The following is a 24,093-nucleotide window of genomic DNA, read 5'->3' as shown; positions in this document are numbered from 1 at the left end:
CCACCTCGGGTGGGGAGCGCCAGCCCGGTGGGGTGTGGCCAGCGGCACTCGCGCAAGGATGAGCGGGAAGCACTCAGCCCAGCGCTGGCACCGCAGACCAGAGGACAAAGGCCTACGGATCTTCCCAACAGCTGGGCGAGGGTGGCACTGGGCCGACGGGGCCTCCGCCCTGCTCTGACACACACCTGGGCACCGTGTCCCCTTCCCAGCCCCACACTCACGTGGAGAAGACGGCTCCTTGCTCCCACTTACCTACTGGCACCAGGCAAAGCCCCTTGCAGCCGTGAGCTGGGGTGCCCGGGGTCGCTTCCTGCTCCCACCTGCAGCCACTGAATGTGCAGGTGCTGGCTGCATCCATCACTCCTGGGAGTGCCGGGCAGGAGCAGCAGCTCTGGGAGCGGTGGTGTGACTCCAGCAGGGGCTGTGACCATGAGCATGGCCACCATCCTGTCCCCCAGGACGCGCAGAGTCGAGCTGCGGGGCAGTGCCAGGGGTGCAGAGATGGGATGCAGAGTGACTGATTAGGGACATGGAGATGGGATGCAGGGGGACGCAGGGGCAAGGCCGCAGGAAGCGATGGGTTACACGGTGAAGGCATCATTGCGCTTCCCTGACACCCTCGACCTTGACCAAGAGGGAGCATGAATGAGATTTCTGGCTGACACCTCAGCTGCGCTGTGCCCTGCCCTGCCATGTCCTGCCGTGCTGTGCCGTGTGCCCATTTCCTTGTGCCGGGAGCTCTCTCGCTGTGCTCCGGATCTCCCGCTCAGCGCTCAGCGATGAATTCCCTTTTTCTTGCCGGGGCGTTGGAAGCTCTGTCTCTCACCTCCCTCCGGAGCTGAGAATCCCCGCCTGGCAGCGCTCACAGCCAGACGTGGCAGGGGACCGTACAGGCAGCGGGGGTGCAGGATACTCCCTCCTTATCCTCACCCGGGGTCGAATCCTCCTACTCCCCACACCTGGGGGTCCCGAGGTGGGCTGGAACCTATCCAATGGATGACTCGGCCACTGGATGACGGCGGCTTCGCCCGGAACGCGGCGGCAGCACCCGGCTGGACCGGTCCGGCGGGACCGGTGTGACGCAGCGCCGGCAGCCCCGAGCCCTTCCCGAACGCCTCTTCCTGCCGCCCCCGCGCTCCAGCCCCGGGGGTCCCCGCACGGCCCGGGGGTCCCCGCACGGCCCGGGGGGGTCTCCGCGCCCCCGGCCCTGCCCAGGGGCGGGTCCCGGCCCCGCCCCAGCCCCACCTGGCCACGCCCAATGACGTCACCCAGGTGGTCCCCTCGTTGCCGCGCCCTTCCTCTCCCGCCGCCGCGCCCCGCGCGCCCCGCCCCGCTGTCCAATCAGCTGCGGGAGGGGGGCGGGGCTGCCGCGCCCCCGCCAATGGGGAGCGGATAAACACCTCCGGCGGGGGCGGGGCCCGGCGGGCCGAGCGGTTGATGGGCGTGCGGGGGAGCCAATAGCAGCGGGGCGGCGCGGGGGCGGGGCCTGCGGCGGGCGGGGCGGGGCGCGGGGCGCTGCTCGCCTTTTGTTCGGGCAGGAGCGGGCGGGCGGCGGAGAGCGACGGTGAGCGGGGCTGGGGCACCGGGGGTCGGGCGGGGAGGGACGGTGGGGGGGCCGGCGCACCGAGCACGGGGAGCGATCGTGAGCGGGGCCGGCGCACCGGGCACGGGGAGCGACGGTGAGCGGGGCGGGGCGGGGCACCGGGCACGGGGAGCGACGGTGACTGGAGCCGAGTCAGCGAGCATCGGGCGTGGGGAGGCGACGGTGAGCGGCGATAGGCCAGCGGAACCGGGCAGGGATCGCTCTGGTGAGCGGGGACGGGTCCGGAGGACCGGGCTGGCGGAGATCGCGGCGGGGAGCGGTTCGGTGAGTGGAGTTGGAGCGGCCGGAACGGGGCCAGGGCTGTGGCCGTCGGTCGTTCCGGGCTGAGGTGCACCGGCGCCGTGCGGGTTGCGCCGTGCGGGGCTGGGGAGCGGCCGCGCCCGGGGCGGGGAGGACCCGAGTGTCCGGACCGCGCAGTACCGTGCGTCCCGGCTCGGCTCCGCTGCCGCCGTCTGGGGCAGGGCTGCCCATGAGCTCGGCCGGTCCCGCGCGGGGCCAGTTGGGCGGGTCCCCGGGGCTCCCGTGGGCGGCCGGGCTGCCCTGGGCTGTCCCAACCCCTTCCCAGTGCCGCGGGAGCCAGTTTAGGAGTCGCGGCTCCGCGCTCCGGTGTGAGGTGGCGACTCTGTCCCCATCCCCGGCCCCGCCCGGAGCTGCCTCTGGGCGGGCGAGGCCCTGGCACGGCGCTCGCCCGGTGCTGTGGGGCTCTTACGCAAACTGGGCTGCTCCGTGCCCAGAGTCACACCTGGGGACACTGCGTGCTGTTCTCGAGGCCACCGCGGAACGCCTCGGCTTCGCCGTCCCTACCCGCGGGGCCGGGGCTACCCTTCGCCTACCGCCGGGCATGTGGGATCTGGGGGCTGAGAGGGCAGAGGGGGATGCGGGTGACCTGACATCACCCAGACAGCCCCCCGCGGGTTAGGGGTGCTGGGCACATTGTGGACGGGGGGTCCCAGCTGAGCCCCTGGCAGCGGATATCCGCACCGGGAAACGGCGGGGGGAGCGAAACTTGGCTGTTCGTCTGATGTTTAGAGAGGAGAGAGCGCTCTAATTGCGTTCGCTGAGTGATTAGCTTAATTAATCAGGTTTACAGCACAGATGAAAGGATAATGCTGAAATGTTGCTGGGAGTTGCCCGGAGAAGGCAAACGTGGGCTGTCATACGGGCAACGAGGGGAGACGTGTGCTGGGAGAGGAGCGTGAACGCTCAGGAGGGCACGCCTGCTGCTGGGGACGGGACAGGGTGACCTGCGCCACCGTCGTGCCTGCACGGGTGTGAAGGCGTCAGCCTGCACCCTCTCCAGCCAGGCTGTAAGTCCTCGCACCCCCGGCTTCCCCGTAACGCTGTTGGAGTGCCTGGGTGAGTCCCATGTCTGATTTGATGTTCCCTTTCAGCTTCCCCATACCAGAAGGGTGGTGGGGGCTGGGGACGCCCCGTGTCACAGCCCCCTCGGTTGCTTCACCTCCTGCTCCAGCCCACGTCGTGCTGGTTTTGGCACTGGTGCCAGCCCCGACGCTCGCGGGTCTGGTGTCCGTCTGCCATCGGCTGGTGGGGAGCCGGGGGCGCAGCGTCTCGCTGCCAGCTGCCGCGGGGATGGGGCTGGAGCGGTGCCGGGGGCGTTTGCTCCGGGCTGTCGCCGCATCCAGGGCAGGTGCAGTGTCCGCGGGGGCTGCTCCAGGCTCCGCTCTCGGAGTGTCCGGCCCAGCCGGAAACGGCGATGGGAAAATTATAGGGGTCCATTTCTGTGTCCTTGTCGGTGTCGGAGCTGGCTGGAAGGGTGCAGGGCACCCACTGGAACTGTGTTTGCGCATCTGAAGCCTGTGATCGCTCATTGTTTTGGAGGATTTCCTTGAAGTGTCATGAAAAACACATTTTACTGCTAATTTGGCTTAAACAAGTTGGCCATCAGGACGGGGAGGCACAGAGCTCCTGGCCGCGGTGGCTGCTCCCTCCTAGCACCGTGGCTGCTGTGCGGGAGCAGGGACAGCCGTGGGTCCCCAGAGCTCAGGGCGCTTGGGGAAGGTGGGGCGGCCGCGCGGGGCCCTCCCTCAGACAATGGCGTTACATTCTATTGTCTGGGCGATGTGCCGTGTCCTTGCCGGCTCCAGGAAGCGCGTTCATCCCCGGGGGTGGGGGGGGGGAACGAGCCGGGCTGCTGGGAGGGGTCTCCTGGGGCTGGGTGTGCGAGTAGTTTGTGCAGCGTGCCTGGAGCCTCCGCGGCAGCGCGGGTGAGTCGTGGCCGGGCTGCAGCCGGGGACCTTGGGGAATGTCCCCTGTGGTCCCGGTGCCGCATTTCAGTGTCTCATTCGCTGCTGCCCTAATCCCATTAACTCACCCCTTTGTTTCCCCCACCTGAAACCCTTACTCAGCCCTCGCAGCCGGGCAGGCACTGCGGTACAGCTGCACGGCTCCTGCAGCTCAGCTCGTTCCCGGGAGGACGGTTTCCCTTCAAGACTGTGGTTTGGTGTGGGAGCGCTTGATGGGATTTGGCTTTTTATCACACTTCCAGATCTCCGGGATTTAAGACGGCGCTTTTGCCGGGCGCGCTGCCGCTCGCAGATGGCAGAGCCTGGGAGCGAAGCTGCCCTTGGCCCCGCTCTGCAGGCTGGGGGAGCAGAGCCTCTGCGTAGAGAACTTGCAGAACTTTAATTGCAGCATCTATACCGACGCTTTTGCTGGTTTTGAAGGTTTACATTAGACTGGTTTCTAATTAACAGAAGTTAAAAAGAAATGTAGTATCTATTACAGTAGTAAAAGCCTACCTCGGAATTCAGATGATGCTTCCCCATCTAGACAGGGTGTGTGGGCACCCAGCATCACTCAGAGCTGGGGGTAGGTGGTCACTCTCAGTCCTGTGGGGTGTCCCAAGTGGGTCTGTGTGAATGGAAACAGCTGGGGATGGCAGCTCGGGAGGACACCAGGGCTGCGCTGGTGCCTTGAATCGCATTCTCTTCTCTGGGAGGGCTGGTTTTACCCCTCTTTGCTCATGGACACTATTTGATGAAGTGGTGGGCAAGGCGGTGGGAAGGTGCAGCCTCTCCAAAAAAGCTTAAAACTTGACCTGAACACCAGGTCTGTGCTTAAACAGGGCTGGCTTTGCAGCCACACCCGGCTCGTCGATCGCTTCGGGGGGGAGGTGAAGATGTTTCTATTTAAGCAGAGATTTGAAATACCCTTCTAAATACACCAGCCTCGATGGGTTCTGCTGCGGCTGCTGGCGGGCCTGGAGGCATCCTGGCACGCCTTGGACTCTCGGCTCCGGAATCGCTTTGGAAACAGGGCAGGAGCCCTGTGCCGCGGCTGCCGGGGCTTGTCGGGCAGCCCGTGACATCTGTGCTGTCTGTTCCCAGCGAGTCCTCGGCCTCCTTCCCAGACCCGGGGCTGGTGGCGGAGGAATGCTCGGTGTTTTCCCAATATCCCACGCTTGGCTGATCAGACTGGGAGGGGGTGGCGGTGGCAGTGCCCTCCAGGGGGGCTGCCCCGGTGCTGTCGAGGGGCACAGAACCTGTGGGGTGGATGCGCTGGGGTCCCGTGTGGCTTTTGGGGGTGGGTGGCTGGACAAAACGCGTGTGCATCCGCGCGGGGGGGAGAGACCTTTGGCTGCTGGCAGAGCCTGCCGTAATCGTGGTGACGCGCGGGCAGAGCCCTGGTGACAAATCATTAACTTGCTCCAACAGGCCGGGTGCTGACGGCTGTTGGTGATAATTTCTTGTGAAGCGTCTGAACTTTGCAGCTGTAATGCAACCGGATGGAGAAATTAAGCCGGGGCTCAGCACCTCTGTGCCCCTCCCCACTGTCCTGGCTCCTCTGGCAGGGCCAGGTGGCAAACCCTGCGTCCTGGATGCCGTGGCTGGAGCTGGGAACAGCCTGCAAGGTCCAGAGCCTGCAATTATAGTGTTCTTAAAGAACAACTTGTTCTTTGTGCTCATTGAAACAAAATAATGATTTTGATTTTTTTATCCAGATGGAGTAATTGTGATTAATCTCACCATGCCAGTTCGCCTTTCCATGGACAAGTGGCAAATTCCCATCTTTCCCTGACACGATTCTAATGAAATCGGCAAACTCTAACTGAGGAAGGGATGAACCCATGTGGGTCATCCTGCTCCTGGTGCCTCTGCAGCTGGAGATGTCTGTGCCAGCAACTGGGGATGTGGGGAGGGGGATGCGCTGCCAGAGACCCCACAATGGGTCTTTGGCAGGTGAGTGTCCCTGGGAAAACCTTCCCTGGGCTGAGGGTCCTGCTGCGGGCACTGCCCCTTGCACAGGAGCGGGGGGTGGGTGTCATGCCCAGTGCTGTGCGTGCGCTTGCAGTGGGAGAGCACTTGATGGATAATACTGTGTCGTTTTGTGATGTGACGTGCCAAAACATCACAGCCTGGGCCTGGCGTGTGCTGGAGCTGTCAGGAGCTGTTAATTCAGGTGCGGGCGAGGCATTTTGGGGACATGCTCTGGGTTGATGGAGAGCATCAGCTGAGCGCAGCAGGTCGTGGCAGAGTTGCCGCCTTCTGGGGCTGCTCTGCTGCCAGAGCCTGGTCAGGGTGTGCAGCACCCCCAGTAACAGGAGCTGGGACTTTGCATGGGACATTCAGCAGCTCAGATGTAACAACACCATGGTAGATGAAATATAAAAAAGGTTTTAGAGCCCCCTCCAGTGAAGGCGCCTGGATCTGAAGCTCCCGCACCCCACTGCCCTTGTGAAGTGCCCCGAAGTTGTCAGAGCTGATGGGGCAGCGAGGAGACATTCTGGACCTGGGAACATCCATGCACAAAGGCCATGGGCTCCTTTGTGTGCAAGGCCAGGCCAGTGGTTTTGCCTGCTCTAACGAGAGGCTGATCCCCCACTGCTGTCTCCTCCTCATTAAACTTCAAGCTGCTCTCGTTCTCCTTTGAATTCTTCCACTCATCTTCCCTGTAAAGCCCCATTGAAAGGGCTCCTGGTGCCAGGATCTGACTCGAACGCTTCCCATTGATGCGGGTGAGGTCTTGACAAGCTCCTTTCTCTGTCTGCTCCTGCTGTGTGTTCCTGAGGATCCTCTTCAAAACCACTGAAGCTTTTGTACAGCGTCTGCAGGGGCTTCGTTAGCGGCTGCCCCAGCTTCGTCAGCCTTTGGTGTCGCTTCAGAGCAGCTTTGGCCAGGGGTTGTGGGTGTTGGGGGACTTCAAGGTGCATCTCTTCAGAGTGCATCAGGCTCTGCGTGCCCTTGTCTGTGGGAAGACTCTGCTGTGGCTGCCGAGGCCAGGGCTGTCTGAGCGGGCAGTTGCTAATCCCCGGCTGCTCCAGGAAGCGGGGACCGGAGATGGCTTGTGTGTAGTGTAAGTGCTTCTAAAATAGAGTCTTTTCTTGTGCTGCATTTATTGAATTGCCTTAACTGCCTCTTCCCTTTCCTTAAAAACCTCAGTGACTGTAATTGCAGCCACTCGCACGCTCCCACCACCAAGCTCAGCCCCTCACATGCTGCGGCTGCATGAGGGGCCCCCCCAGTAGTGTTGCACTTTGCTCCTGGAGGGTGTGAGTGAGGATGGGGCTCTGGGGGGGCTCCAGCAGGCCCCTGCTGGCACCCACACTTGCACGTGATGAGCTCAGGTTGCCCCTCACACCCACTGACCCTGGGACCCAGTGCCTGGTCCTGCACAGCCCCTGCCTGGGGCTTGTGAGGGTGCCCTGTGCCCCCCACCTGCTCCCTTTGGAGCGACCCCACACTGGGGATCACAGCTGCTCGCCCCAGGGACTGCTGCTCCCTGAGAAGCCCCTGGGCAGTAGATATTTCTGCATGAAGCAGTGCTCGTGGCTTTCCTGCTGGTGTTCTGGGCAGCTCAGCCCTGTCTGCCGGCTGTGTCCTGCCTGGTGAGGCTGAAGGCTTCACAGCAGCTGGTGAGAAGGGCTAGGCAGGCCTGGGGCTGCATGTTTGCCAGAGACTTCCTCCGCAGACGGTGTCCCGGGGGGCCGGTGCTGCTTGGACGCCGATCAAATGGCTCTGGGGGCGGATGAGCCGCTGGCCGGTGCCCGACAGCCGCGGGAGCTTCCTCTGCCTTCCTGGCTGCGGGAAGTGGTGGGAGAGGGATTAACGTTTTCCTGGCAGTGCCCTGCTTGAATGACTGAAGCCCCTGCCTGTCCTGCATCCCATAGCTGAAGCCCCCCAGGTATCTTGGCCCCTTCCCTAAGATAGGGTGGGAGCAGGCTGGAGATTCTCCCCAAACCTGTTGTCCCCTCTGAGGGGTCCCCCCCATCTGCCCCACTGTTTCCTGGGGGATTTTCTCACTGTTCCCAGGAGCGAGTCATGTTTCCCTGGGGTCCAGGTTTGTGTGGAGTGGGGCTCAGGTGAGGTCTGGTGGCACTGTTCTGCCCTCACTGTTCTCCCCTTCCTGCTTTGCCAGCCTGGGGGGGGGAAGATAAGGGCTGGGCTCAGCAGCAATTGTCCTGCCCACAGGCCTGATGTGGGAGGGCTGGAGCCCACCCAGACATGCCCCCTGCTTCATGGCTGACCCTCCAGTGTGGGTATTTTCACGTGTGCCTGAAATAACTCCTTGCTTCTCCCTCCTGCATGAGGGTCCTGCCCAGCTACAGCACTTCCCTAGAAGCATTGCCAGGGAATGGGTCCTGATAAGGTGAAGCCAGGTATAACCATCATGCTGGTGCCGCTGTCACTGAGTCTGCTGAGGAGGAGAGAGGACACCTGAGGACAGAGCCAGGCTGTGGAGGATGGGGGAGAAGCTTGTGTCAGTGTCTGCCCCTCGCTGGGTGATGAGCAGGGCACGCTTGTCACAGGGTTCAGAAAATGTCACTGCTCACCATAGGAGTGTCTGACATTTGCTCCGCTGGCCCTGTCAGCTCGGGTGCTGTTGGCCTCTCTGGTCCCTGTGGTGATGAGCAAACGCTGTTAGGGGGATGCTCAGGGGAAGGACAAATGCTGTGTTTAGTGAAGTGCCCGTGGCTCCTGGTCCCGCTCTCCTGCTTGGAGCTTGTCTGGGGCCGATCACCAGAGCTCATGTCTGAGCTCGAGGAGCTGTGCTGGCTTTTGATGTCCCTGGGTGCCGCGGTGCAGACGGAAGGGGTGGCTCATGCATAATGCAAGGCTCTGTATGGTGTCTGAGCCCAGCTGCTGGAGGTTTGGAAAATTAAGTGCCTGTCTGATGCCTGTAAATTTTGGAGTGGATGTCACTGCTGAGCAGTGGTGCAGCAGCATCAGCCCCTGCCAGATCTGTCTTGCTGCTGCCCGGGGTCCCTGCCCTGGCTCTGGTCGTGTGATCTTTTCTCTCCTCCTGCCCACCTTGTCCAGGTCAGCTTTCCAGTGTTTGCCTGGAGTGTTGGGGCCCTGTTGCTGGGGCTCTGCATGTGGGATGGGTGCCGGCTCACCCAGCTCCTGCACCGTGGTGACGTGCCCTGTCAGTGCCACAGAGCCCTCTCCTGCCTACCGCTTCCACACTTCATAAGGCATGACTATTGCTTCTCTTTGAGCTTCCCGACACAATTTGGAGACTCTGCCAACCATGGCCGGGATGAGCCAGCTGAAGGACTTGCCCTCCCAAATACCAATGCAGCAGCACACAAGTGCGGGTGTGCAGCACCGCGGCACTCCCAGCTCGGCACTGGGGCTCTCCCGGCCCATCCCTGCTGCGACGCGGGGTGGGGAGCAGAGTTGCCTCTCCTCTCGCCCCTGGCACCATGTGTCACACGCTGTCCTGCCCCACTGATCCTGTCCCAGCTCCCACCCGCCGCGGGAAGGCCCTGCCTCCACCGCCCTCCATTAGCGGGTCCCTCCATCGCCTGACCACCGTGCATTATGCACAGCCCATTATAGCTGCTCTGAGTCTGCCAGTGCTGCTTGACAGCTCAAAAAATATCGGATTGGCAGGAGCAGCGCCCTGCCGCGGCTCCGGGAAGGCGGCTGGGGCTGGACGCGGGGGGTTGCAGGATGCACCCAGCCGGGGGGGACGAGCGTGGCGGGGCTTCTGATTCCCATCTGGCCGCTGCCCCCGCGAATGAGGGCTTGGGATTCCTCCCTGCGAACGCCGGCCTGTGCAGCTGCCGAGGGCTCAGCCGCTCCTTGGGAACAGCCGGCAGCGGTGGGACGAGCCGTGCCAAGCCCGTGCGCGCCGTGCCCCGCCGGGACGCCCCACGGAGCCGCGTCCTCGGCCACCACCCGACGCCCTGACTCAGCCGCCGGCCTGGCGGGGGGCTCAGCTCCGTCTCCTCGCTCCCCCAGGAGGGTGCTGGGGCCCGAGGCTGCCGCCCCAGCCCGGCTGGTCCCTGCGGGTTCCGTGCTGTGCCCGCGGCTGGAGCGGAGCCAGGGGCGCGCGGCCGCCCCGGTCCAGCCCGGCGCAGGAATCGGGGCCGGTGCAGGTGGTAATTAGGCTGTTTGGAAGTGGGTGCTGCTGCGCCCAGGTATGCCGGGCGGCAGCTGCTCCCTTCGCTGCTTATCGCCTCTGAAACTCTGACTCATTCCACTCCTGCGCGGCCGGGAAGGGATAGGAATTCTGGCGGGTGCCTGGGTGATGGGTCAGCGGAGGGCTGGGCGGGTGCTGTCTCCATCCCTCCCTCCCTGCCTGCCTCTGACCCTCCCTCCCTGCCTGCCTCCATCCCCCCAGGCCGTGCCGGAGGCCTGGATGCAGGGCTGGTGACTCACAGCCCTGAGTGAGCTCAGGCATTAATCCGTGAGCCATCCTCCCTCCCCTTGTATCCCCAAATTAAAGACAAGGAAAGCCCAGCCCTGCTCGCAGCAACCTTGGCTGGTTTGTCCTGAGTGTTGGGATGTGCCGGGCTGCCCTGTCCCAGTGCTGAGTGGGGAGTGCCCAGCCCCAGACCACACCGTGGGCGCCTGTGGTGCTGAGCACCCATGGGATAGCTGAGCCAGTGGCTTTGCCTGCTTATTTTAGGTGCTTTAGGAGTGTCCCAGGAAGCTTCTAAAAAAGTTCATTTTATGCTTGGAGCTCCAGCCATATGGAGCTTGGAGCTCCTGGCGTGTCTCCGGCTCTTTGCAGGTCCTGTCTCTGGAAAGGGGTCTTAAAAAAGCTCATGGGCAGCCAGGGGACCCTGGAGCTTGTGGTGTCCCACTGTGCCAGGCAGAGCCTGCCCACACCTTGGCCGTGGCAGTGGTGAGACACGGTGTTGTGAGACACAGCGCTGTGAGATGCAGCCACGGTTCATGTCTGAACACGAGCAACAAAGTGCTGAGCTTTGGGTTCGTCATCCCGGTGCCGCCTTTCATCTCCTGTGGGGGAGGAGGGCAGATAGGGATCGGCTCCATCTGCTCGTGGGCTGCACAGGGGCCAGCTGCTGCACTGGGGGCTGCCGTGCCACTCAGGGGCAGGAGAGGGGCAAGAGGGTCCTGTGGTAACCTGGGCTCTCCTGGAGATGTAAACTCTCCCCTCTCCACCCCGCAGAGCAGCCATGGAGGTGATGAACATGATGGAGCAGCCGATCAAGGTGACGGAGTGGCAGCAGACCTACACCTACGACTCCGGAATCCACTCCGGCGTCAATACGCAGGTGCCCTCTGTCAGCAGCAAGTGCCTCGGGGACGATGACGAGGTGTATGGGAAGCAGTACACCATCAAGAAGACGACCACCACGAGTTACTGCCAAGGAGGGAACCAGGGCCAGAGCCAAGCACAAGGTAAGGGGCTGTGGGGCCCAGCACATCCGCGGGCTCAGCTGCTCAGCTCCTGCCTTCCTCTTCCTCCCCCGTAGCCATGCTGCTTCTGGGCACTCTTCCACGCTGGCTTCCACACCCTGGGAGTTGTTGCTGCCTAAAATACGCTCCCTCCTGTCCTCCTTCCCAGCGCCGAGAGGCTCTCGTGCGGGGGTGGTGCAGCCAGCCTGCGCTGGCACTGAGCTGCGCACACATCCGAGCGCGCCAGCGGGTTGGCTTGAGATGGGAACAGCTGATCCCGGCCCACAGATCTGCCACCTGCTCTACTGCCTGTCTGCCTGCTGGGAAGCCTGTCCCAGTGTGGCTGACAGAGCTGCCAGTGTGTGCCGTAACACCGCGCCACTGCCACGGCTTCTCCCGCTGAGGCAAGGACGACACGGAGCCGCAGCCTGCAGCGAAGGAGATGCTTCCCCCAGCTTTATCCCCTCAAAGGGGGCTGGTTTGTTCTGCTTGCCTGTGCAGTTCCCTGTCAGCAATAGGCCCTGGAAGGTTTATTTGCCAGCTCCCGCGGGGATCAGAGTCCCCCACAGGACCCTGTGCAGTCCCTTTGCTGCAGAGGTGGGGACCATGGGTGGCTACTGCAGTATCACACCTCAGCGTCCTCGATGGGGAAGGCCTCAGTGTTCTCCTTTTTTCCAGTGCCAGCTGGTCCCAAGTTGCAAATATCCTTAATTTTTTAGTTAATGGGCCTTGTGTGACAACTGCCTCATCATGCTGCCTAATTGAGTGTTGTCTTATCTCTGTGCTGCCGTATTTGTTTACGCTTTGAAGCTCCAGCTCTGTGCAGAGCGTGCTGGGACTGCTGACGTGGCCGGTGTTACTGCGCTAAGCTCTTGCTCATCTAGTTGGGATTGGGAAGCAGGGCTGGGAGCACTGCTCGGAGAGAGCCTAACGCTGCCTCCCTGTCCACCCCTGCAGCGGACATGGAGGCTCAGCTGGCCATGACCCGTGCCCAGCGTGTCCGGGCTGCCATGTACCCCGAGACAGTGGAGGACCGCTCGCTTCTCATCACCACCCAGCTGGAGGGGCAGCAGACCAATGTGCAGCGCCTGGCAGAGCCCTCCCAGATGCTGAAGTCAGCCATTGTGCACCTCATCAACTACCAGGATGATGCTGAGCTGGCCACACGTGCCATCCCGGAGCTCACCAAGCTGCTCAACGATGAGGACCCGGTAAGGAACTACGTTTGCTGTAGGTGTCTCTGGGCTTTCAGCTGCTGCACAGAGGGGCTCCCATCCCTGTCAGGCTCTGTGGCCATGTCTATCTCCTTCCTCTTGGCCAAACTCCTGGTTGCCTCCACCCTGCACCAGGACTGAGCCCACCTCTGCCCACCCATGTCACCTTGCAGCCTGTCCTTGCTGTGGGACCTCTTCCCACACATTGGCTCCTCTCCCTCCAGGTGGTTGTCAGCAAGGCAGCCATGATCGTCAACCAGCTCTCCAAGAAGGAGGCGTCGCGCCGCGCGCTGATGCAGTCGCCGCAGATCGTGGCGGCCGTGGTCCGCACCATGCAGAGCACCAGCGACCTGGACACCGCCCGCTGCACCACCAGCATCCTGCACAACCTCTCGCACCACCGCGAGGGCCTGCTCTCCATCTTTAAGTCTGGTGGCATCCCGGCCCTCGTCAGGATGCTGAGGTACACAGTGGTGGTGGGGACTCCAGGGGGGATGGCAGAGCCTGGCAGCCCCTCCTGGGCTGGGAGCAGAGGAAGGGAGGGCTCATGCTGCCCTCAGCATGGGTCCTCCTGCTCACCAAAACAAGGGAGTGGGAGACTGTGAGCCTGTGAAAACCCCTAGGGTTTGCTGCGTAAGGAGCCTGCATGGGGGCAGGAGGAGGGGAGCAGCTACATCCCCCCCTGCCCTGACCACAGAGATGGGGCTCAGGCTCTGACGTGTCCCTTCCCTGGGGCCATGCAGCACGGTGGGCTTGCATGGGGCCTTGCTGAAGGGTTTTGGTGGATGCTGGGCTCGGGGGCAGCCCTGGGAGCTCTACTGCAGCCTGGTGAGTTTGGTGTAGCTCCTGCGCTAATGTGGTTTGTGCTGCCCGCCCGCAGCTCGCCCGTCGAGTCGGTTCTCTTCTACGCCATCACCACCCTGCACAACCTGCTGCTGTACCAGGAGGGGGCCAAGATGGCCGTGCGTTTGGCCGACGGGCTGCAGAAGATGGTTCCCCTGCTGAACAAGAACAACCCCAAGTTCCTGGCTATCACCACTGACTGCCTCCAGCTGCTGGCCTACGGGAACCAGGAGAGCAAGGTGGGATGGGGATCCCAGACTGACTGCGGCATGGGGAGGGCAGCAGGGGGGTGGTTGCCCAGCTTTGCACCTCACAGATGTGCAGGAGGCAGTGGTGGAGACCCCACCATCTCGTGTGTCCCTGGCGAGGTGACCGGAGCATTCCTGCATGCCAAGGGGGTGGAGCTCCTGCCTGGCTTGTGTCCTGGCATGAGCTGGGGAATCCGGAGAGGGAGTCCCAGCAGCCCAGGGCTGCCACACCCCAACCCTCCATTCTCAGTGCCCCATCCCTGGAAGCGTTGAAGGTCAGGTTGGACGGGGCTTGGAGGAACCTCATCTAGTGGAATGTGTTGCTGTCTGTGGTGGAGGGTGGAACTTGGTGGTCTTTAAGGTCCCTTCCAACCCAAACTGTTCTGGGATTCTGTCTTGCAGCTGATTATTTTGGCCAACGGAGGACCCCAGGCCCTGGTGCAGATCATGCGCAGCTACAACTATGAGAAGCTGCTCTGGACCACGAGCCGCGTGCTCAAGGTGCTGTCGGTGTGTCCCAGCAACAAACCTGCCATCGTTGAGGCTGGTAAGAGAGGCTGGGGCAGAGCTGCAGGAGGATGGATGGTGGTGTCAGGGTGATGCGGCTGAGGATGTATCCTGCCGTGGGTCTGGGGGATGGGCAGATGTCTGGCACAGCCGGGTGAAGCCACCTGTGCTGGCCTGGATTCCTGCTGTGAAGGCTACTGAGGCATGTTCCTGGCACTGTGTGTGGGCAGGATCCATCCTGGCTGTCCGAGAGCTCTTCACACACCACGTTTGGCCTCTGCCAAGCCATGAGACTGCTCCATGTACAGGAGCATTGGCCAATGCCCAGCCCATGCAGCCCTGCTGCCGCTCACTCGTCCTCCTGCTGGTATGGCTGAGGGTGCTCACAGGGCTGTCCCCTTCCCTACAGGTGGCATGCAGGCATTGGGCAAGCACCTGACCAGCTCCAGCCCCAGGCTGGTCCAGAACTGCCTGTGGACCCTGCGGAACCTTTCTGACGTGGCAACCAAACAGGTGAGTCTGCGGGACCCCTGGCTGTGCTTCAGCGCCGCATTTCGGAGCCGTGGCCGTGCCGGGTGCTGGGCTGCTCATGCCAGGCTGAGTCCAAAGCTGTGTGTTCCCCGTTCCATGAGCTGCAGCAGCACGTGTGCCTGGCGCGGTGAGGGGATGCCCCGCTGTGCCCAAGTTACCCTGCAGCAGGGCTTGCCCTGCCTCACAGTGGGCTGCTCACTGCCCGTGGCCCTGCCAATGCCAGCTGGCTGCCAGCACTCCTGCGTGTCCCCAGTGTGGGGCCGAGGCCACTGCGGTCACTCAGCGGGTGTCGCCGGAGTTTGCTCTGGCTCGGGAGCCCTGTCAGCCTGGCCTGGGCTGGCCGCCTGCCCGGCTCCTGTGGGAGCTGCCAGCAGAGCAGCTGCCAAGACTGTTGTGCCCTGCAGCCAGTGCAGAGGTGACCCCAGCCCTGCTCTGGGTCTGCTCTTCCAGCCCTTTGCTGCCTCCTGATGAGTTTTCCCATCTGCTGGGGCCGCTCCATGTGGATTAGCTCTGATGCAGCCTGGAAACTATTTTGGCTGTCATAGAACCATCCCTGGCTCTGATGACTGAAGGGTTGAAGGAGGACGTGGTCGTGGCGCTTTAACTCCTTCCTGTCCCTCTGTTGGCTGCTGGCCAGCGTGGCCAGGACTGGGGTCACTCTGTCACCATGTGGGGAGTGCTGGCGGGGGCATGGGAAGTGTGATTCCAGCAGGGAAAAGCTGCTGGAGACATTAAACTCTGAGTGAAACTGCACATCAGAGTGGCTGGGGCTCACCGTGAAGGAGCAGCTCCAGCTGTGGGAGATGGAAAAGGAGCCGTGGGGGGATGGAAAAGGAGCTGTGTGGGAGTCAGGAACACCGCCCATTGCTGCCTGCTGGGGGCACGTGGGGCCAGATGCGGGGCTGCAGCTTGGGTCTGGCTGTGTGTGCTGCTCTCACCTCCCGTCCCCATTCCTGCAGGAGGGCCTGGATGGCGTTCTCAAGATCCTGGTGAACCAGCTGAGCTCTGATGATGTGAATGTGCTGACCTGTGCCACTGGCACCCTCTCCAACCTGACCTGCAACAACAGCAAGAACAAGACACTGGTGACACAGTCAAACGGGGTGGAGGCCCTGATCCACACCATTCTGCGGGCAGGTGACAAGGAGGACATCACCGAGCCGGCCGTCTGCGCCCTGCGGCACCTCACCAGCCGGCACCCCGAGGCCGAGATGGCGCAGAACTCGGTGCGGCTCAACTACGGCATCCCTGCCATTGTCAAGCTCCTCAACCAGCCCAACCAGTGGCCGCTGGTTAAGGTAAGGGGCCAGAGGGAGGTTGGGGGCAGGATGAGGCTGGTGCCTGGGCTGGAGCGAGCACCCGGCTGCTGTTCCGTGGTGGGATGGGCTGCTGAGGGGGTCAGCAGCTGGTGCCGTGCATGGAGTGATGGTGGCTGCTCCTGTTGGGTCATGTCCCTGACAGCGCCTGATGATGGAAGTGGCTCGTGCCCGGTGCTCGTTGGAATCAATGCTCAGCCTGTGGAGGGGATGGATCCAGTGCTGGGCGCAGCTGAGTCAGCCTGCACCACAGAGGGGATGGGGTGGGACAGATGGGGAGGGGTCCAGCCAGTGGGTGTCTTGGGGAACACATGCTGTTCTGATCCACAGCTGAGACAAATCTCTCCTCCCTCCTCCTCTCCTCCAGGCTACCATAGGCCTGATCCGCAACCTGGCCCTGTGTCCGGCCAACCATGCCCCGCTGCAGGAGGCCGCTGTCATCCCCCGCCTGGTCCAGCTGCTGGTCAAGGCTCACCAGGACGCCCAGCGACACGTGGCTGCCGGCACACAACAGCCTTACACGGTGAGTCCCCACCCCCCTGCCCTGCTCCCAGCACAGCCTGGCACCCCAAAACCCAGCCTGTCCCCGGGGGTACCCTGTGCCCACACTTCAGGTGGCTGTGCCCCGGTATGTGGGGGCTCCGGCTGAGCTCTTGTTCCCTGGCAGGATGGAGTGAAGATGGAAGAGATCGTGGAGGGTTGCACAGGGGCACTGCACATCCTGGCCCGGGACCCCATGAACCGCATGGAGATCTTCCGCCTCAACACCATCCCTCTCTTCGTGCAGGTCAGGCCTGTGGGGACACGGGGGCTGCACTGGGCCACCTCCTGCCCAGCCTGCACAGGGAGCTGCAGCCCTGGGCTGATGGCCCCATGGATCAGAACGTGCCCAGAGCACAAGGGCTCCTTGCTGGCTGCTTCACACGGCCGCTGATCTCTCCTGACAGCTCCTGTACTCGCCGGTGGAGAACATCCAGCGCGTGGCAGCCGGCGTGCTGTGCGAGCTGGCCCAGGACAAGGAGGCAGCAGATGCCATCGATGCCGAGGGGGCCTCGGCTCCTCTGATGGAGCTGCTGCACTCGCGGAATGAGGGCACAGGTGAGTGCTGCCATGCCAGGGGCTGTGCCAGGGGCTCTCCTGGCACCATCCCAGCTGGGGTTTCTGGGACTCTGGGCTGTAGGGATTGGCAGCAGGAGCTGAGGCTGCTGCCAATCCCTACAGCCACCTATGCGGCCGCTGTGCTCTTCCGCATCTCGGAGGACAAGAATCCTGACTACAGGAAGCGTGTCTCCGTGGAGCTCACCAACTCCCTCTTCAAGCATGACCCAGCAGCCTGGGAAGCGGTGAGCATCCCAGCAAGATCTTTTCTCTGGGGAAGCCAGGGCCTCAGGGGATGGCCCCATTCTGCTTCCAAAAGCTGCTGCCAGCACCTCCAGCCAGAGCTCAGGCAGTAGTGACAGTCAAACAGTGGGAGGCGGGAGGTGGGTGGGCTGTGGCCTCAGCTCCTGGGTCATGGCACCCACTGGGACAGGGCTTGCCAACCACATGGCCCCTGAGCATCGTGAGCATGAATCCCTTCAATTGTGCCACCTTCTTCCGTAGGCTCAGAGCATGATCCCCATCAACGAGCCCTACTCAGATGGTGAGTATGGCTTGCAGGCTCCCCGTGGGCTGGGTTTTGGGGGGGCAGTTGCCTCATGTCACCAAGGCAGGCTGGTTTTAGAACCTCTTTCAGGTGGCTGCCAGTCAAGTGCCAGCCCAGTCTGCTGGGGATGGGGGGTACACGGTGGGATGCTCAGCTCCCAGGGAGCACACACACACGGCTGGTGCCCTTGGGCCAGGGAGTGGGGGGTCCCTTTTGCAGCACCACTTGTCACATGCTGCCCCGGGCGGTGGGGTGGGGGCGAGGAGGTGGCTGAGATCTGGAGAAGTCTTTGGCCGGTGGGAGCTGAGGTTGCCACATCCCTTCCCTGCAGAGCTGGACCCTGGGTACCGCCCCATGTACTCGGGTGACATCCCCCTGGACCCCATCGACATGCACATGGATATGGATGGGGACTACCCCATGGATGCCTACAGCGACGGCGTCCGAGCGCCCTTCGCTGACCACATGCTCGCCTAACCTGCCCGCAGCCCCGCACCAGGTACCTGCCAGCGCACCTGGGACAGGGGCTCAGCCCTGCGGCGGGATGAGTGGCTGGGGGAGGCAGGGCTGGCTGATGGCACCTGGCATGCTGGGGGGTCCCTGATGCCGCCACGGGGTCCCTGGCGCTGCCGTGGGTCAATGTCCCCATCAGCTGTGGGCTCAGGGGGTCTCAGGCTCCGGTCTCCTCCCAAATCGCCCCTCGGTGGATGACAGGAGTTCTCTGCCACTGCAGGTGTTCTCTCCATGCAGAAGAGGGTGGCCCCAGAGCTGAGCATTCGCGAGAAGGACTTGGGAGACAGAAGTGCCTGAGAAGACAAAACTTTTCCATTCCCACAAGAGGTTTTATTTTTCGATTTGTTTTCTTCGCTGTGGGTCTGTGGAGAAGGTCCTTCCTCCTGGGACTGCTTCGAGCACCTACTGCTGCATCCAGCATCCAAGATACTGTTTCTGAAGCTTTAAAACACAAACCCTGCACCGTTAGTGATCTTTCTTTGGCAAAATAGTCTTTTCTATGAATATATATTTCTTTTTTATTTTTAATATGGTGCCAGCGGCTTTTGCCGTCTTTAAGTTTGTGCTTTCTAACTTCCCCACGATTTGTTCTGCGTGTTAGTGTTCTAGGAGAGGAATCTGACATGAAAAAAAACCCTTTGCTTCCTGCAAACTCCAACTGAATCAGGCCAACCCAGAGTTTGCTGAAAGCAAAGGGTCCGTGTCCCAGGACCTTCGGGGTGTCTGAGGTTTAATTCTTTCCCATCAGCCACTGGGAGCTGACTTCGTGTCCCTGTCCTGCCAGTCCCCATAGAGGAGTGACTCCAGCATTAGGAACTGTGTCCTTGTACCGATCTTTGTTGCACATTTTAACCCGTTTCCCTTCTCTTTGGTGAGTGGTGTGTTTCCATCCCCTCCTCCCTTATCTAACGCATTTTTTAAAGAGGCTTTAGATCTGATGGTGGTTTAACGCTCCAGCTGGAAAGGGATGGACAGTTACTGGAGTGTGGGTCAGGAATGGAAGATTTTATTATTTCTGTAAGTTGTTTTTGTATAGACCAAAGCAAAGAATAAAATAACCCCTGCAGCCCCGTGCTGCCCTGAGCCTGTTCTTCTGTCGGCTGGGGACGGTCCCTCGGGGCAGCCAGGGGAAGGCGAAGCCATCGCCCTCTGTGGGCCCATGGTGAGTCCCTCCGTGGGGCAGAGGGCTCTTGGTGGGCTCGTTCCCATGCTTGGCACCTGCTTTGCCTGGCCATGGGCCCGGGTTGCCACAGAGCATGGCAGGACACCGAGCTTCATGCGCTGTGCTTGGGACAGGAGCAAGCGGGGACAAAGCAGCAGGAGCTGGTCTGGGAAGTGGGACTGGGGGGAACATCCTGCCTGAGCTCAGCGCCGTGGCCGCAGCCAACCCCAGTGCTTGGGGAAGTGGATCTGCTTCCTGCCGCAGCCCGTGCCAGCACCAGCGATGAGCAAAACAACAGCTGCTTTCCGGGCAGTCCCAGCAGAACCCAGAGCACTTCCCAAGGGCAATGGGTCTGGGGTGGCTCGTGGGATGAGGCTGGGGGCCAGACAGCCCTGGGCCTGCTGTGGCTGCTGCCAGAGCAGGAGACAATCAGTGACAGGCCTTGGCTCCAGCCCTGTGCGCCGGGAATGGGGGCCTGGGCCCCACCTCGTGGCTCGCAGTCAGCCCTGCTGCGGGTCACAGGGGTGTTCCTGCTGTCAGCTCTGGCTGTCCCCAAAGTGCCAGCGGGTTTGGAGATGCCCCAGAACATCTGCCCTAGGAGGGGTCGGGTCCTGCAGCCATCCTGGAGCCGTGGGCAGGGATGTGGTCCCCGTGCACGTTGGGGCAGGAATGCACGTCCCGGTATCCCCAGTCCCACTGCGGCAGAGCTGCCAGCGGACATGTCCGGGATTGTTGGGGGAAGCGGAGCCAGAGCACACCGGGACCAGAGCAACCGGAGCTGCTTGCGGGGTCCTCAGGGAGCGGCATCCCCGGGTGGGCTCCGGGAGCGGTGGGACGGACTGCGGGTCCCGGCATCTTCGGCCGCGCTCCGCCCCTGCCGGGGAGCGGCTCTCGTTATCGGCAGGGCCCGGGAGCGATATCCGAGGGCTCCGCAGCCACGGCCGCGCCAGGAGCAGCGCCCAGCGTGTGTGGGGATTCCCCGCCCTGGGAAAAACCCGGCATCTCCCGCACTCCCGGGCGCACCGAGCCCTCGGCTCCCGCGGTGTCCCGCCCCACCTCCGGGGCGCACCCGGTGCCCGCTGTCACCGGGTGCGCTCTGCGTCCGGCTCTCATGGTGTCCCGCGTTCCCCCAGGCTGCCTTCGGGTACCCCAAATCTCCGGGCAGCTCCCGCGGGCGAGCCCCGGGCCGTGCCCAGCCGGTCCCCACCCGTCCCCTGGGGGTGTCACAGAGGGCGGCTGCCGCAGCCCCCGGAGAATTTGCCTCGTCTCTCCCCTTCTCACGGCGCTCAGCCGCTCCGCGGGAGGTGCCCGGGCAGGAGCTGCAGGACGGCACAGGGCAGGGCAGGGAGCAGCAGGCGCGAGTCTGCACAGGTAACCCGGGGCGGACTGAGCCGGGACCTTGCTCCTCCTGGCCCCTGTCCCATCGGTGCCGGGAGCACCGTCCTGCTCTCGCCCAGCTCCCGTGGGGCAGGTCCCCGGGTCATCGGCAGCCGAACGCTGGTGGAGGGGGGACAGTGGGGTTCGGGGTCAATGGGAGTGGGGGGCGATGGGAGCAGCGGGCGATGGGAGCTGCTCGCACGTGTCTGAACAAGGTTCCCCCGAGGAGAGTGAATGTACGTGCAGGAGCTGGGCCAAAAGCAGACGCAGGGCTCTGGCACTCCCGGCTGAGCTGACTCACCGGCCGGGCTCCCTCCCCGGAGCCAGCGGCAGCGCGGCACCTACACACGGTGGGTCCCTGTCCCTCTCTGGGGAGAAGAGGGTCTGAGGGCTTGGGGCTGGGGAGCTGTTCTCCTGGCATCGCGGTGCAGGATTGGGCCCCGAGGTCTAGCGGACCCAGTGCCATGGGGCAGAGGACTGGGGAAGGCTGTGGGTGTGCTTTGGGAGCTGCATGTTGCCTCGCGCCGTCCCTGTGTGCCGGGGGGGTGCAGGGTGGCCTGGTCTGGGTGCTGTGCATGTGGCAGCGACACATTACTGTGCCAGGAGAGAGGGCAGCAATGCCCTGGCATGAGCCTGCAGCCAGGAACGAGGGGCTGCTGGTGCCACAGCCCCCACGGGGAGGTGGTAGAGGTGGGAGCAGGGGTAGAGATGGGGCAGGGGGCTTGTGCAGAGGTTCCTGCCCCACAGGGCAGAGGGGCAGCAGTGCCAGCAGTGGCTGCAGCCCGAGCCAGTGCCACTGGAGGTGGCAGGAGAGCAGGGATATGCTGGATTTATGGCCCGTCTCATGATGTGTTTATGGTTGGATTGGGGCAGCCGCAGATGCTGCCCAGCCCTGCCCTGCACTGCACGGCAGGTCCCCGCTCTGCATCCTGGTGCAGACAGAGTGGAGGTTCACAGGTGGACTTTGCTCTTCGAGGTGGAGCTCCCCAGGGCTCTCGCTGGCACCACTCCCGTGTCTGCCCATTGCCGGGAAGCTCGACAGCTCCTTCCCTGTTCGCTCCACAGCAGGAATCCCCGGGGCGGGGCAGGGTCCTGTCCTGTCCGGCACTGGCGCTGCTTTGGTGCTGAGCCCCCCGCGTCACGTAGCAGCCACCGCAGAGCAGGTACGCTGACCCCTTGCCTCTGCTAAACCTGCCCCATATCCAGGGGCGGAGCTGAGCTGGAGTCTGTTCCCACAGCTCCCCTGTCCCAACGGCAGGGAGCAGGGACACCTGAGCCCTGGAGATGCCATCCGGCCCCCGGGCTGGCAGATGTTGCCTCCCAGGAAGGTGTTTGTCCTACAGCAGGATGCTGGGGGATATGGGGGTTCAGGATGTGTCCCTGATCCCTAGAGCATCACCCCAACAGCTCCTTCCCCCCAGGCAGAGCCGGAGAAGGGACTCTGCTGCCCGCCAGCGCAGCTCCAGGGAGCCAGGGCGGACGGTGCCTCTCCCCATGGCAGCCAGGCCCCCACGTAACGCCAGCCAAACTGGACACCCCGGTCCCACGAGAGACCCTCCCCAGCCAGAGCCCACCCGCCTGCCACCTCCAGCCCAGCCCGGACTCACCTGTCGCTGCCTGTCCCCACACCAACCCGGTGTCCCACGGGTCAGACACGGGCACACACCGTGATGCTGCGACCATCACCGGTGGGTAGAGCCGGGGGTGCCAGTGGGTCGCCTGGGGGAACCGGGGCGAGCGGGGTGAGGAGCTGGGTCTGCTTTGGGCTGTTCCTTCATCCTGTCCCCATTCTGTGGCCGGAGATGAACCACTGTCCCGGCATCCTTCACCCCACGCTGCATCCCACGCCCGCTGTCCCCAGCGCCGCTCGGCCGGGCAGAGCGTGGCCAGGAGATGGCAGCAGGACCCTGCCCGCAGACAGCGCGGCGATGAGGGGGGAGCAGGGCAGAGCTGGGGCAAGGGTCCCTGAGTGCCACCCTGCGGGGGACCCCCCAGTCTCCACACGAGTGGCTCTGGGGACAGACCCAGCTGGTGGCACCAGTCCCAAATCCGGAGGGGACAGAGTGGGCTGGGGGGTGCAGGATGTGCCCACCTGCCACAACCCCCCGTGCAGCCCACTCCCCCCATATGCCCCTCACCCCGGGCTGACACCGTGTCCCTCTGTCCCTAGAGCTGTGCAGCGAGGATGTCCCCGAGGTGGAGATTATCAGCCTGCTGGGCGAGCAGCTGCCCCGCTACACGCTGCGGGCTGACACCGTCTTCGGCTACGACCACAGCGACTGGTTGCAAGTCCCCCCCGGCCCCCCACAGCCCATAGCCCCCCTCACCCCCCAGCAGATAGAGGAGACCCTGCAGTACTTCCGTGAGTGCCCGTGGGCTGCGAGGGCGGCGGGGTTGGTGAGGGTGGTGGGCACAGGCCCAGCGTCTGCGCAGGGTCATGACGGCGAGGACAGCCTGGGAGCTAATCGCTGCTAATGAGATTGACGGGCTGGATTTCCTCACCCAGAACATCCCGGGCTAATTCTGGGAGCAGCTTCCGCTGAGCCGAGCCAGATGCTGGGAGAGAGCCCCCATCATTTCTCGGGACCCCCTGCATGTCCCTGCTCCTCTGCACTGTGCTCTGGCTCACAGGGGTGGGACACTGGTTGGGTTGGCAGAAGGTGAAAGCCAGGGAATCCCAGGGCTGCTGCTCCCTCAGACATGACAGCCTGGAGCGGGGCTTGGGGCCCCGGCTGCCAGCAAAGCCCCCAGAGCTGTGGGGATCCCAGGGGAAGACCCCTGCAGCCCCCATGGCCAGGCAGGGGCAATGCCCATGGCACTGTGACGTGGCCCATTCCTGGCGTGAGGCTGGGGTTCAGCGGGGGGCACAGACGGATTATTTCTGCTTTGTTTCTGCCTCTGCCATGCGTGTGATGGGGACAGGATCAGAGCAGAGGGCTGGGGGATGGATGTGGGGCAGTGGGAGACAGATGGGGCTGAGGCCTCCACCCACCTGCTCACGCCAGGCTGGGCTGGGGGTGAATTCTCAGCATGCCCTGCTTGTGCTTGCAGCCTTCCCCTTCTGGCTGCTCCCCTCTCTGCTCAGCAGGTGGTGAGGTGTGCCCCCACCATTAGCACTGCCCCCTGCAGTGACAGTACAAGGGATTGAGCCCCAAACCCTGTCTCTGTGCCATAGGGTAGGGAGCACACACCACCACAGGAGCCCAGCACCCTATCCCTGCTCCATGGGGCCAGTGGTTCTCAGTCCCAGACTCCTGCAGGTCACAGATACCCAGGCCTCCAGTGCCCCTGGCATGTGCTGCTGCAGAGGGGGCCCATGGCGTCATTCCTTTACCAAAACCTTTAAGCTGCCGTCAGAAATAGCCCCCTGTAATCTGCTTGTGCAGGCATAGGGAACCTGCCCAGAGGAGCAAATCCTGGGGCAGGGGATTACGAAGAAGCAGCTCCTGCCTGTCCATGCTGAGACGCATGCTTGAGTCCTTGGGGTCCCTGGAGGGTGGGTGCCCAGCTGGTGGTGCTGGCT

The 24,093-nt window shown here is 63.2% G+C and overlaps 1 protein-coding gene and 1 long non-coding RNA gene across 5 annotated transcripts; one reads left to right on the top strand and one right to left on the bottom strand.

Moving 5' to 3' along the window:
* The first annotated feature begins 1,497 nt into the window (after positions 1–1,497).
* On the top strand, positions 1,498–19,105 carry JUP (junction plakoglobin). Of its 4 annotated transcripts, none has more exons than XM_032134398.1 (15): positions 1,498–1,564; positions 10,985–11,217; positions 12,172–12,425; positions 12,653–12,891; positions 13,309–13,510; positions 13,922–14,066; positions 14,436–14,539; positions 15,517–15,855; positions 16,241–16,396; positions 16,541–16,660; positions 16,821–16,971; positions 17,095–17,216; positions 17,476–17,515; positions 17,850–18,017; positions 18,252–19,105. In XM_032134398.1, the coding sequence occupies exons 2-14, from the start codon at positions 10,992–10,994 to the stop codon at positions 17,993–17,995; spliced, it is 2,244 nt and encodes a 747-aa protein (XP_031990289.1). In that variant the 5' UTR covers positions 1,498–1,564; positions 10,985–10,991; the 3' UTR covers positions 17,996–18,017; positions 18,252–19,105. The 4 variants fall into 4 exon arrangements, with proteins under 4 accessions (XP_031990289.1, XP_031990292.1, XP_031990291.1 ...); XM_032134401.1 differs by lacking the exon at positions 1,498–1,564 and adding an exon at positions 1,742–1,765; XM_032134400.1 differs by lacking the exon at positions 1,498–1,564 and adding an exon at positions 1,787–1,808.
* On the bottom strand, positions 18,639–23,442 carry LOC116455985. Its single transcript, XR_004244514.1, has 2 exons — positions 22,929–23,442; positions 18,639–22,477 (listed from the first exon to the last, which is right to left on the bottom strand). It is a non-coding gene; the product is annotated as an uncharacterized LOC116455985 (long non-coding RNA).
* Between the last annotated feature and the right edge of the window lie 651 nt (positions 23,443–24,093).

The sequence above is a fragment of the Corvus moneduloides genome, chromosome 26 (assembly GCF_009650955.1).
Source record: "Corvus moneduloides isolate bCorMon1 chromosome 26, bCorMon1.pri, whole genome shotgun sequence".
NCBI classification, from domain to species: Eukaryota; Metazoa; Chordata; class Aves; order Passeriformes; family Corvidae; genus Corvus; species Corvus moneduloides.
Note: the sequence above shows the minus strand (reverse complement) of the source record. Positions and strands in the feature narration are given on the sequence as shown.

Bases quoted from the DNA above. Each gene is read 5' to 3' on its own strand.
- JUP (XM_032134398.1), top strand. From the start codon at position 10,992: ATGGAGGTGATGAACATGATGGAGCAGCCGATCAAGGTGACGGAGTGG. The intron at 12,892-13,308 runs GTACACAGTGGT...GCCCGCCCGCAG, and splicing joins GCCCTCGTCAGGATGCTGAG to CTCGCCCGTCGAGTCGGTTC. The intron at 14,067-14,435 runs GTAAGAGAGGCT...CCTTCCCTACAG, and splicing joins ACCTGCCATCGTTGAGGCTG to GTGGCATGCAGGCATTGGGC.